General features: G+C 37.5%; 1 protein-coding gene across 1 annotated transcript in view; it reads left to right on the plus strand.

Moving 5' to 3' along the window:
• Positions 1 to 12118, plus strand: part of UTP18 (UTP18 small subunit processome component) — a 34764-nt gene that overhangs the window by 7747 nt on the left and 14899 nt on the right. Inside the window, exons 4-9 of the mRNA XM_063112105.1 lie at positions 2124 to 2191; positions 4487 to 4575; positions 6179 to 6304; positions 6405 to 6579; positions 10811 to 10911; positions 11191 to 11281. Of these exons, the coding sequence (XP_062968175.1) occupies positions 2124 to 2191; positions 4487 to 4575; positions 6179 to 6304; positions 6405 to 6579; positions 10811 to 10911; positions 11191 to 11281 (650 nt within the window). The remainder of the gene's footprint in view (positions 1 to 2123; positions 2192 to 4486; positions 4576 to 6178; positions 6305 to 6404; positions 6580 to 10810; positions 10912 to 11190; positions 11282 to 12118) is intronic.

A 12118-nucleotide genomic window follows, 5' to 3' on the forward strand; every position in this document is an offset into this window, starting at 1 on the left:
ATATTTTTAAAGCAGGTTTATTGAGGTATAATTTACACATAGTGAAATTCACTCTTTTTTTGTGTCATTCTGTGACTTTTGTTAAATACAGTCATGTAAGCACCACCGCAGTCAAAATAGGAAATTAAGATATACAACATTGCCGTCACCCTCAAAAGTAACATACCCCTTGTAATCAACCCTCTCTCCTCAACTTCTAACCCCTGTAGCCCCTGACAACCACTGATCTGTTTTCTGTCCTTTTAGATTTGCCTTTTGCAGAATTTCATATAAATGAAATCATACAATATGCAGTCTTTTGAATGTGTTGCACCCATTTCACCCATTTAGTGAATTTATTATTCAGACATTGTATTTTTTCAGCTTTAGATGATCTTTTCAGCTTGAAACCTTTTTGTTTTGTTTAGTTTCTATTTCTCTTTTTATTATGTTCATACTTGCTTTATTTTATTTATTAAAAAATTTTTTTAGGTGGCTAACTGGTACGGGGATATCAAACCTTGGACCTCAGTGTTTATCAGCACCACACTCTAACCAACTCAGCTAACTGGCCAGCCCCATACTTCCTTTAAATACCTGAATATATTTGTTAGCTATTTCAAAGTTTCTGTATGCTAATTCTGTCAAGTCTGTCATTTCTGTCTGTTTCTGTTGACTGATTTTTCTTCTGGTTATGGCTATGTTTTTCTGCTTCTTTTCATTCCTAGTAGTTTTGACTGGATTCTAGGCAATGTAAATGTTGTTGAGTATCTGGATTTTGTTTTTTGCTTTTTGTCTGGGCATGCAATTAATGGGCTTGCAGATCAATTTGATTTTTTTTTTTTTTTTTTGGTGGCTAGCTGGTATAGGGATCCAAACCCTTGACCTTGGTGTTACAAGATAATTTGATCCTTTCAAGACTTGTTTTTAAGCTTTGTTAGAGCAGGTCTGGAGTAGTAGTTACTCTAGCCTGATTTGGCCCCACTGCTAAGGTATGACCTTTCTGGGATTTCTCCTGAATGCCCTGAGTGTTCAATAGGACCTTCCTTCTGATTAGTTGGAACTTGAAAGGCTGAGCTTTAGTATTGTGTAACTTAACAGCTCTCTGGTAGTTCTTTACCTGACTCATGGAGTCTCATCCAGTGAGTCTGAGGTTTAGTATTCAGCAGAATTGTCATCAGAGTCCTATGCAGATTTATGCATCTCCTTCTCTTCCTCCTCTACAGTATACTGCCCCTCAAATCCTGATTGTGTCAGCCTCTTTCAAGTCTGATCATTTTCTCAGCTCTGTGCCAGGGTTTTATAAATGTCTCCAGAGGAAAATACCTGGTGGCTGTAGGGTTCACCTTGTTTATTTGCCTTCTCTCGGAATAACAGTGCTATGCTGTCTGTTGTCCAATTTCTAAAAATAGTTGTTTCATATACATTTTGTGTAGTTTTCTAGTTGTTTTATGACTAGTGGGCTTAGTTTGGTGGGCTGGTCTGTACTTATGCATTAAAAAATCAGAATGACTCTTTGCCCTCTTCCTGATACCAGTTCTTTAAAACAACTGTCATGTTTCTCTTAAAGCTTTTTCCAGAATGAAACACTCCTATTTTATTCAAATGATATATGATGAAATTTCTTTATTCTTACCAATCTGGTCATTTCTTTCGGACATGTTCTGTTGTGTATTCTTTGTACCATGGCATTGGTTTATAGTCACAAAGAGATTTCTTTACTTAGTCCTGACATCTAGGATGTGTTGATATAAGCAAATAAGCATCCTTGTAACTAGATGTAAATAATTAACGACAAATATGTATCCAGGTCTCCTGTATCCACAACTAGTTTAGGTGGGCAGAGGTTCATGAAAGTTTCCAATATAGGCAGGTTGGGACTATTCTGTGTGAGTAAAGATAATAACTTCTTTCTTTTTGACTGCTGGCTGGTAGGGGGATCTGAACCCTTGACCTTGGTGTTGCAACACTGTCCTCTAACCACCTGAGCTAACCAGCCAGAGCAACTTCTGTTCTTAAAGAGAGTAATTTTGGAAGATTCTTTACATACTCTAAAGGGTGACCTAACCAACACTTTTTAAATGTATCAAGCTTTATGAGCATACAGTGGTTATCATAAAAATTTAAAAAATATTTTTGCTTAGATTCCAGCATGCCATGGGAGGAGTACCTGCCTGGGCAGATACAGATAAGCAGAAAACATCTTCAGATGGTGAGTGTTGACATCTTTGTTTAAATTATTAAATAAGTACCTATGCCTGTTATGTTATTATTTGAGTTTTCTTTTGAGGCTCATTAAAACCCAGTGTTTTAAATACTTTTTATTTTTTTAAATGTCTGGTTTTATTATCCATTTTAGATGCTGCATTTATAAAATCACAACATTTTAGATCCGTGTAATTGTAGATAAGGTCAGGCTAGCTGTTGAAACAGAAAACTTCTCAGGTGCCAGTGACTTAATCCAATAGAAGCTGTTTTTTTCGTGCACGTGGAATTGGGGTGGTGAGGTGATGCTCTACTTTGGAGACCCAGGTTTATGGAGGTTCTGCATCTTCAGCCTGGTCTTCCAAAATTGCCCAAGATGTTGACCTCCAGTTGGCTTAAAGAGGAGGAGACATTTACCCAAAAAGAGGTTTTTATTGTCCTCTCCTGGAAATGGTACATGATACTTTCGTCTATATTTTATTGGCGAGAACTCAATCATGATGCCACACTGACTGCACAGTATGGTAGGAAATATAGTTTGGCTTTATGCCCAGGAGAAGGAGGAAATGGATTAAGTCAACACTTTGCCAGTCTGCTACCCTTCTGGATGTCCTAGTCTAGTACCTTCATTTTGTAGATAATGGAGGTTCAGAGAGAGAAAATGACTTGTCACAATTCACCATTGGCAGAATGGTGACTAGAACTCAGTTTCATAGTTACATCTAATGTGTTATTTTTTTATCTGCAAATACTTCATTGAGTTTTTTAAAAAAGAAATACTCCCTTTTAAACATACCCACAATATTAACATCACGTATCTCCCAAAACCAACAATAATTTGTTAATATTATGGATTGTTTTGTTGTTACTGCTGTTTTGTTAATTTATTCTCCTCCCCCCATTAGTTTAGCTTGCTTTTTATTGTGCTTGGGCTTCATGGTGCTTTTGAATCTGGCTTGATGTCTTTTGTAAATTTTGAAAATTCTCACCTTTTGTTTCTTCAAATACTGTTTCTGTTCCAGTCTTCCTTTCTTTCCTTCTGGATGCCAATTATATGTATGTTAAGTGTTTTTAACTTATTCTATGTTCTTGTGTTCTTTTCTGTGTTTTCTTTTTTCTTTTTGTACTTTAGTTTGTATATTTTTTCAGATCCATTTTCCAGACCTCTAACTCTCTTTTCAGCTAGTTTTGATATACTGTTAGAAACAGCCATTGGGAGCTTAATTTTAATTACATTATGTCTTTTCAGTTCTAGAATCCACCACCCCCCACCTTTATTCTTTTTAATATCCTCGATCTGGCTCAATTCTCATTGTTCTTGAACATATCACATAGTGTCAAAGTTTGTGTCTGATATCTTCATTAACTAGATCCCTGGTGGGGATTGTCTGTTTGGGTTTGGTTTTGGTTTTTAGTCAGATTATCAAATATCTCATCAGTATTGGCCTGGTTATATTTCACTGAGTGCTGGATATTACATATGAAAAATGATATGGATTAATTAGATACAGAATGATGGTTTGTGTTTGTTTCTGGGTAGGTGGCTGGGCAGGGGGCCTTAACTAGCAATCCCAGAGCGTCTTATTCCAATGAGGGATTGTAAAGATTGATAGCAGTCTTTCAGTTCTTGGAAGATTTTTTTTTTTTTTTTTTAAATAATTCTTTGACTTCACCTTTAATTTAGGTGTAGCAAGGTTGGTGCCCCTCTCAAAAAGCTTAGAGGACATTTTAGTGCTGTTTTTTGCCTTCTTAGCCCCATGAGTGTTTTTTTAAAAAAATCAGATCAGCTTCTGCTTTCTCTGCTAGAATCATTAGTCATCTCTAGGGAAAAGCAGCCCTGTTAGCTCTCGTTGAAATGCTGGTGTACAGTTTGTTGACACTAATCTTTCGGTCAGCTAAAAGTTCTTTTTCATGTGAGTGGTTAAGCTAGGTTTGTTGTCCAACCTATTGCCAATTTTGCCATAATTACAAATTGCTCTTTTAAAATGAAATGCTGGCTTTATTCAAACTTTTATTTCACTTTATCTTCTTTTAGTCATCATCTGTATATGTGCTAGTCTTTCATTCCAGAGTCCAGCTTTGATTTTAGCTATATATTTTAAGCTCTGTGTCATCTTTTTCCTTGCCTTTAAATGTATTTTGTTGTTTTGCTTTTACCAATTGCAACTTTAAAAAAGTGATCAAGATTGTGGGGCCAGGAGGGGAGCTGAAGTTGGAAATGGAGAAGTTTGGGGTAGGTAGAGGGCCATCTCATTGATCTCATTGATTCTAAAGATTGGCTTTGTGGGTTTGTTTGACTTAGATGAAAGTGAAGAGGATGAAGATGATTTGTTGCAAAGGACTGGCAATTTCATATCCACATCAACTTCTCTTCCAAGAGGAATCTTGAAGGTGAGAGTCAGTGAAGTTGGGGCCTATCCAGCTACTTACCTCTGAAATCCAGTCTCCTTCTCAGTTATAGACATGTGGATTCCTATTATCTGTGGGATTAAATGTGTTTGCTGTCCTTCTGCCTTGGTAAATATTTATGTTAGGTTTTTTCTTTTTGCAGAAATGTTTAAGAGGTGTTAAACTATGTGCCCAGTAATTCTAGGAATCCTGTTTGATTTCTCCTTTTGAATTTCTCTTCATTTCTGTTGGCACTAGCCTAGACTACACCTACTGTCGTCTCTCACCTGGCATACTATATTGCAGTAGCTTCGTGACTGGTCTCTGCTTCCACCCTACCTCTTCCTGAACCATTCTTCATATAGTAGCCAGGGGGATCTTTTGAAAATAAAACATCAGGCTATGTCACTTTTCATTGCTTTTTGAAAACTTCTGAATACCTTATGCTAGCTTATACTGCCCTTCATGATTTGGCTTCAGCCTACATCCTCAGTCTCATCTCACATCTCTTTACCCTTATTCCCTATTTGAGCCACACAGGTCTTTTTCTGTTTCTTGAACATGTGGGTTCTCTCTTGGAAGGTTCTCTGAGCTTTTGTGCTTGTTCTTCCTTCTGTCTGACTGCTCTTCAAGTACTGCTAATGGCTAGCTCATTCTTACCTCTCTGCTCAAATGGCAACTTAGAAAGTGGCCTACATCAGTTACCTTCTGACTAATCACGTAAGGTGTAGGGTAGGCACCTTAAAGCAGCCTACATTAGTTACCTTCTAACTTATCACTGTGTGTAGCTTGTTCATTGTCATAACCAAGTTCCTACCCACCAAAATGCTTTAATTAAATATTAGCCAAATTAACAGGTTTCTCTGTGACAGATATTTTTCTCTGTTATACAATGATGTGTGTGTGTTTTGAATGGGGCAGGGGGACCTATTATGGTAAATTATGAGGGCAATTCATTTAGCTCCTCATAGGGTGAATTCACCTCCACTGAAAATGCACTTACCATAAAAATTTAACTTCCGTGGTTATAAACAAAACATACATATAATATTCACTTTGTTTTTCATTGAATTTTTGTTTTTTTTGTAAAACAAAAGAAATAACTAAAAATAGTCCAAGTAATGCATGAGATCACCATTATTTAAACTAGTACCATGTACCCTGAGGAGAAGATAAGCAGTCTGTGCCAACCATAGAACTGTGGGCACTACTACATAGTGCTTCTTGTATTTGTGCCATGAATGCAAAGATGCCAAAGTAGGCGTTTTAAGTAAAATTGCTCCAGAAGTGAAACTCTCCTAACCTAGATGGATGTAGATGACTATATGTATAGTAGTGCCCTAAGAATGCTTAATAAATTTAGACTTCTAGATTTATTTAGGAAAGGACCTTAATGATTTAATAACCCCTTCGTTTGAAAGATGGTAAAAATGGATTCTTGTATAGTAAAGTGACTTGCTAGTTGGTGCCAGAGCGGTGTTCTTTTAGTTACTATTCCAATGCACTTTCTTCTGCATTATAAACTATAATGCTTTTTCTTCACGCTGTAAAGAAAATGATGTTAACCCATCTGAACTGATAAAATTCCAGCTTTCTTTTTTCATAGATGAAGAACTGCCAGCATGCTAATGCTGAACGTCCTACTAGCGCTCGGATCTCGTCTGTGCAGTTCCATCCTTGTGCACAGGTTGTGATGGTTGCTGGATTAGATAATGCTGTATCACTATTTCAGGTATGCATTTCTGAACGAAAACTTGTGGTGAAAGTGTTTACTTCGAGGATAACAGGGCCCATGGAAAAAAACCAAAGAAACTTTTTGTACTTCCTTATAGGTTGATGGAAAAACAAATCCTAAAATCCAGAGCATCTATTTGGAAAAGTTTCCAATCTTTAAAGCTTGTTTTAGTGCTAATGGAGAAGAGGTTTTAGCTACGAGTACCCACAGCAAGGTTCTTTATGTCTATGATATGCTAGCTGGAAAGTTAATTCCTGTGCATCAAGTGAGAGGTAAGGTTTCTGTTGAACATGCAGCCAAATATCTCCCCCCTAAGTTCATTTAACAGTGTTTATAACCACTTTTTCACCCTATAAGATTTGTAAAATTGAGAGTTTCTTTATTTAAGGATTTTTGGGAAATGTCATTTTGTTGTTGAGATAATATGTTTGAGTGAAACCAGTTAACTGACTTTTTTATTGAGCACTATGGAAACATCATAATTTGGAAATATGCATACCCTAGACCAGAAAAGCAGTTGCAAATGCTTGGCTGTAAAGTTAGCAATTGATACAGCAGAAAAGGCATGATCCAGGGAGTTAGAAGACCCGGTTCCACTTCGTTGGCCACATTGTTCCACCACTCTGACCGTCAGGAAATTTGGATACCCTCTAGTTCTAGTGTTTGTTATAATTTGATTTATACTTAAAGGAAATAAAGCACTGCTTTTGGAGGTACTTATATATTTTAAAGGTTGAACTATTTAGAAAATAAAGTTTTTTTAATCAGGTGAAAATTTACCTACCCTCTACCTTACCCGTTCTTCCCCTATATTCCTCTACCTCCATTACCACAAAATACAGTGACACCTTCACAAATCCTTTGAGAAGCAAAGCCCTTGTAATGAGGTAAGCTGGGTTAATGTGATCAATCTTGGGAGGTAGCGTTGGCATATGTCACAGCTCACTGGCAGTCTCCTTATTAAAGCACATATGTGTGTGGTTGTAAAGCACAAGAGTAGCTCTGTACAGCCACTTTTCTACTAGTAGTTGAAAGTGAGTAAGGCCAATCTTAGAAGCATTATATGATGTTTGTTTTCAGTGTTTCCAGTCTTCTCTCTTCTGTGTTCCCTGACACCTTTAATGATCCTTCCCAAGTAGGTTCTTGGTTTATCTAATCGTTTGTTAAACCAGGGCTTCTCAGAAGTTAATGTGTGTATGAATCACCTGGGGATCTGTTTAAGCTGTAGACTCTAATTCTGTGTGATTCTGCATTTCTAACAAACCCTCAGGTGATGCTGATGCTGCTGGTCCATGGACATCACTTTGTTGAAAAGCTTTAAACAATCTCATATTGAAATCGAAAACAATATGTAGTAGTTATTTTTACATGTCATTTCACTAGTCAAAAGGAATGGACTTTGCTCCTTCCTTATCTTGCATCTTGGGTAAAAGTACAGCAGGGGTTGGCTAATATACAGCTAGCAGATCCAGGGTAAAGATCACTGGGTGTGCAGGAGTGTGTATCCAGTCACCGGCTGCTTTGAGACATGGCATTTATCTTTCTTTCCCGATGTTTCATTTCCCCTTCTCTCTGCTTAGTAAGCATAGCTTGGTAATAATGATAACGGTAATGATAAGGTCAGTATATATTTTTTTGTGGTGGTGGTATGTTACTTAGCACTGTTCTCAGTCTCTCATCATTTTAAAACCATAAATAACTCAAGAAATTAATTAAGGACATTAGACTGAGGGGAAAAATTGCTGACTAGTTAGGACATGCAAGCCTTATGTGTATGCAGACACTTGGTTGTCATAAATGCTAGTTTGATAAACGAAGAATACAAAATCGATGTAAATAGTGCATCTGTTAACCTGTTAGGGTTCATGACCTGGGGTTGGTTACATGGGGTCCATGGACTCTCACAATTCTTTGGATAGAATTCAGGGTCCTGTGAAGTCAGATGGGAAAAACATTACATCCTTATTTTCATTAACCTCTAACTGAAATTGAGCATGTCCATCAGTTATGAATGTTTTGAGTGATCATTGTTTTGAGAAGGGCACCACATTCTTCACCAGACTGCTGAAGGGCCCATGGCACAAAAAGGTTAAGAAACACAGATAATTAGTTAGAACTCCAGAAGCAGTTTCTATTCATCACTGAGAAGGACAACTCTTCAGAGAGATGTCTTGTTCTCAGTAAATAAGTAAAAGGGATTTGGCCATTTGGGAATCACAATTGTTGGTCAGGCAGCCATTTTGATTTTAAGCATTATGGCATGGTAATCTCCAAGCCTCAGTTTTCTCTTTCTGTGAATTCAGACAGTCATAGATATTAAAAGAGATTTTTTTTTTAAAGTTCCTAACTTAGCACCTACCGTATGGTAAATGCTCAATTAATGGCAACCACGGCCATTGTTAAGAACAGCGTGTAATCTGTCTCATCACAGTTGGTTAGTCCACTTGATCCTAATTAAATTGCTCTGTCCTAATTATATTGGCTCTATGCTAATTAAATTGGCCATTCCTTTTTTTTTTACCAATTGCTAATGCCTTGACCTAAAAATATCTCATTTACAAATCTATAAAAAGATTTATATCTGACATATTTAAAGCATTGTAATTTCTTTCCCTAGGCCAAATTATAAATTTTATCTGGCTCCTATTTTGAAAGGTCCAGCATTTGTGAAGAACAACTGTGATACTGATACTGGCATTTATTGTTACTGTTTTTTAATATGGCTAAAAGCAAAATGCTATATACTCACAACTAGTATAAAATAATGTAAGCTTTGGGTGAAAATACAGTTATTTTTCTTATTTTTCTAACTAATTGCTAAAGCTATCTGTCCTTATTTGTCAGAAGTCTTGTATTTCCTTTTTGAAGATAGCTTCCTCTCTTGAATTGGCCAAAAATAGCAGGCTTACGAAGGCCAAAAGAGTAAGGTTTTCCAGCCACCTGCAGGCAGAGAGCAGCGCACCGTGTAGCGAGTCCTCTGGCACCTGCCTCTGTTGCTGCCACACTGGGTCTGTATTCATACCGGTCCTGCACAGTGTGACGGGACTTTGTTCACTGTTGCTCTCCTGGTGCCTGTGTGGGCTGCATCCCTCCAGGGCTGCGGTGGGGCTCCATGGTGGGTGCCAAGGTGAACACTTGTTAGTTCACCCTTGCCTTCCCACTGCCCGATACTGTGCTGTTAGGTTTAGGTCTGGAGGGGTTTCCAGCTGTAGCTTCACACTCTGCTGGAACTGGTCTCTGTTTCCTGTCTCATCAAGTAATAATATTTTTCTTATGTTTGGAACTGTTTCTATGAATATAAGGTTTACCCAAAATTTAGGATTAAAATTACCCTCAATAGGAATTGTGAAGTACCCTGCGTAGTGAAGGAGACTGGTCATCAGAAGCAACTCCACTGATTGGAAATATGTGTCCAAATTGATCCTGGGAACATGGGTCCAATCAAGAGATCTAGATTGTACCCTCTGGGAGTCAGGACTAGAGTGGGATGTCCAGTTTGTAGTAATGTGAACCATCTCAGCAAAGACTTAACAGGTTAGAGACGGTCTGTAGGAGCCCTAACCAGCATTTTCCTGTAAGGGAACAAGGACACTTCATCAGATTTTGCTTAAATACTTTTTCTCTAATTAATATTTTAACTTGGCAACTTAATTTTAAAAAACATTTATTTTTCTTAACTAGACAGTATATTTACATACAGTATGTTTACATGGGTGGATAGTGAAACGTCCCTTCTGCTCTATCTCCTTGGCCACCTACTTCCTTCCCTGCAGGTAGCCAGTTGTACCCATTCTTATGTATCCTAATAGGCAACTTTTTAATGGGTAACTTGCTCTCTAAGCATCCTGATATCAGAAGGAGTCGCCTGCATAGTCAGTATGAACCTTGCATGCATGGAAGAAGGGACATGTCCCTTTGTAAGTAGAGAAGTTGACTCAGGTTGATATACCTAGCTCATGTTGCTTGGTTACATGAGTGCCATCCTGAGAAGCTGTTCAACTCTTGAATACGCTAACATGTTGTGAATTTTTTTAGACCCACAAAGTTAAAAATTAGACTCGTATTCTTCATGGGATGCTTAGTAGGTGGCCTGCAACTAGTTTATATGTGTTGTGTTTTTGTCTGTCTCTAATGGCAGTGTATTTCCCTTCTGGTAGTGAACTTCGTGGCAAAGAAGTATCCTTTATCCTTTTAGTTAATTAGAGGTGTTACTGCTTACGTTTGGAAAATCAGTTAATAAGTTTCCTCCTTGGCGAGCTGAATCGCTGGCCTGCAATTAAAGCAGTGAATGTTAATCAAGACAAAGAAGAGAAGTTTGCTAAGCACTTTGTAGTGACCTTATGTTTGGGTCATACTCAGTGGTACATGACTTATTTAGAATCTGAGCCTAGGTTTTAATTTGAGGCACTTCGATAAAGAGGTAAGAAACTGAATTGTCAGTAGAAGATAGCTTTATTGAAAACCAAATTAAACCTTGTTTATTCGATTCATCTTCTTTCATAGGTTTGAAAGAGAAGATAGTGAGGAGCTTTGAAGTCTCTCCAGATGGGTCCTTCTTGCTCATAAATGGTGTTGCTGGTTATGTTCATTTGCTGTCAGTGAAGGTGAAACATTAATTGTTGCTTGTTCTTCTCTGTTAAGGCATTAGTGTAGGGGTTTTCTTGCACCTTAACCCATGTGTCCTTAAATCTGCATCTCAAGCAGAGGAACACAGGTGGGACTTTGGGGGAAGTTGTGGGCAGTTGGGGGAGAGCTTTTGAGTTTAGGGAAAAACAAAGTGGAGTAAATGCTAGAAAACAGAGAACTAGATTGTTTTTATTCTACACAGTGTGATTCTTCCATACACCTCCTAATAATTGGATAAGTAACGTTTACTCTTTTAGACCAAAGAACTGCTTGGCAGCATGAAAATTAATGGAATGGTTGCAGCGTCCACATTCTCTTCAGATAGCAAGAAAATATACACCTCTTCAGGTAAGCTAATGACATGAGAGAAGCTTTAGATGTTTTTACATTTCAAGTGTAATCAAAAACTGTGTTTAATCTTAAACTTTTCTTTTTTAGTTAGAAAATCAGGTTTATTTTTAGAATTCATTTCTGTTGCCATTTGCCTTCTCATTTACTAGCTAGTGACAGTGAAGGGCTATTCAGTTGTCATGCTGTGTTAACACGGTAGGGCAAAGAATGGGAAGAAAATGCTTATTTAAAAGATGATTCATTTTAAGGCTTTCTTACTTTCCTTTTGCAAGTTATTTAGAATTGTCACCCCTTTTCTTTTAGCAGTGCCCTCTTGACTTGGATAGCATGTTGGATTCTCTTCCTTGTTGACTTGGCCTCTGACATTTCTGTAGCTTTGTTGACTGACTCTTTATCATCCCTTAGAGTCTCTGACCTTTCATTTTCCTGTGTTTCTTTCTACGTTCCTGACTGTCCTGTGTCGTCTTTGACTCTTACTCCTTATCCCAAGGGATCTTGGAGACCGTCTCCTGGGACAGCTACATACTGTCTGTGTGGTTCATGCTCCGTTTGGTAGTGGGCGGCATTAGAGTGGTTCTGCCTTGAGTAGTATTCTCCAATTTATGCAAGGCTTGTTAGCATAATTTTCATTTTACCTCATCTAGGGGCATTTGGTAATATAGCATTATTTTTTTTGAAAAGTTTAAACTTTTTTTTTAAAAGGATTAATTTTAGCATTCACTTTCATGTAATTTTTGTTCTTTTTTTTCCTAGAGTCAAACTTCCACAAAATTGAGTTTACATTTGTATTTTTCTAATCAACTGATAAGGTCAGCGGCATCTATATTCCCTATA

Source organism: Cynocephalus volans, chromosome 10 (assembly GCF_027409185.1).
Source record: "Cynocephalus volans isolate mCynVol1 chromosome 10, mCynVol1.pri, whole genome shotgun sequence".
NCBI lineage: Eukaryota > Metazoa > Chordata > Mammalia > Dermoptera > Cynocephalidae > Cynocephalus > Cynocephalus volans.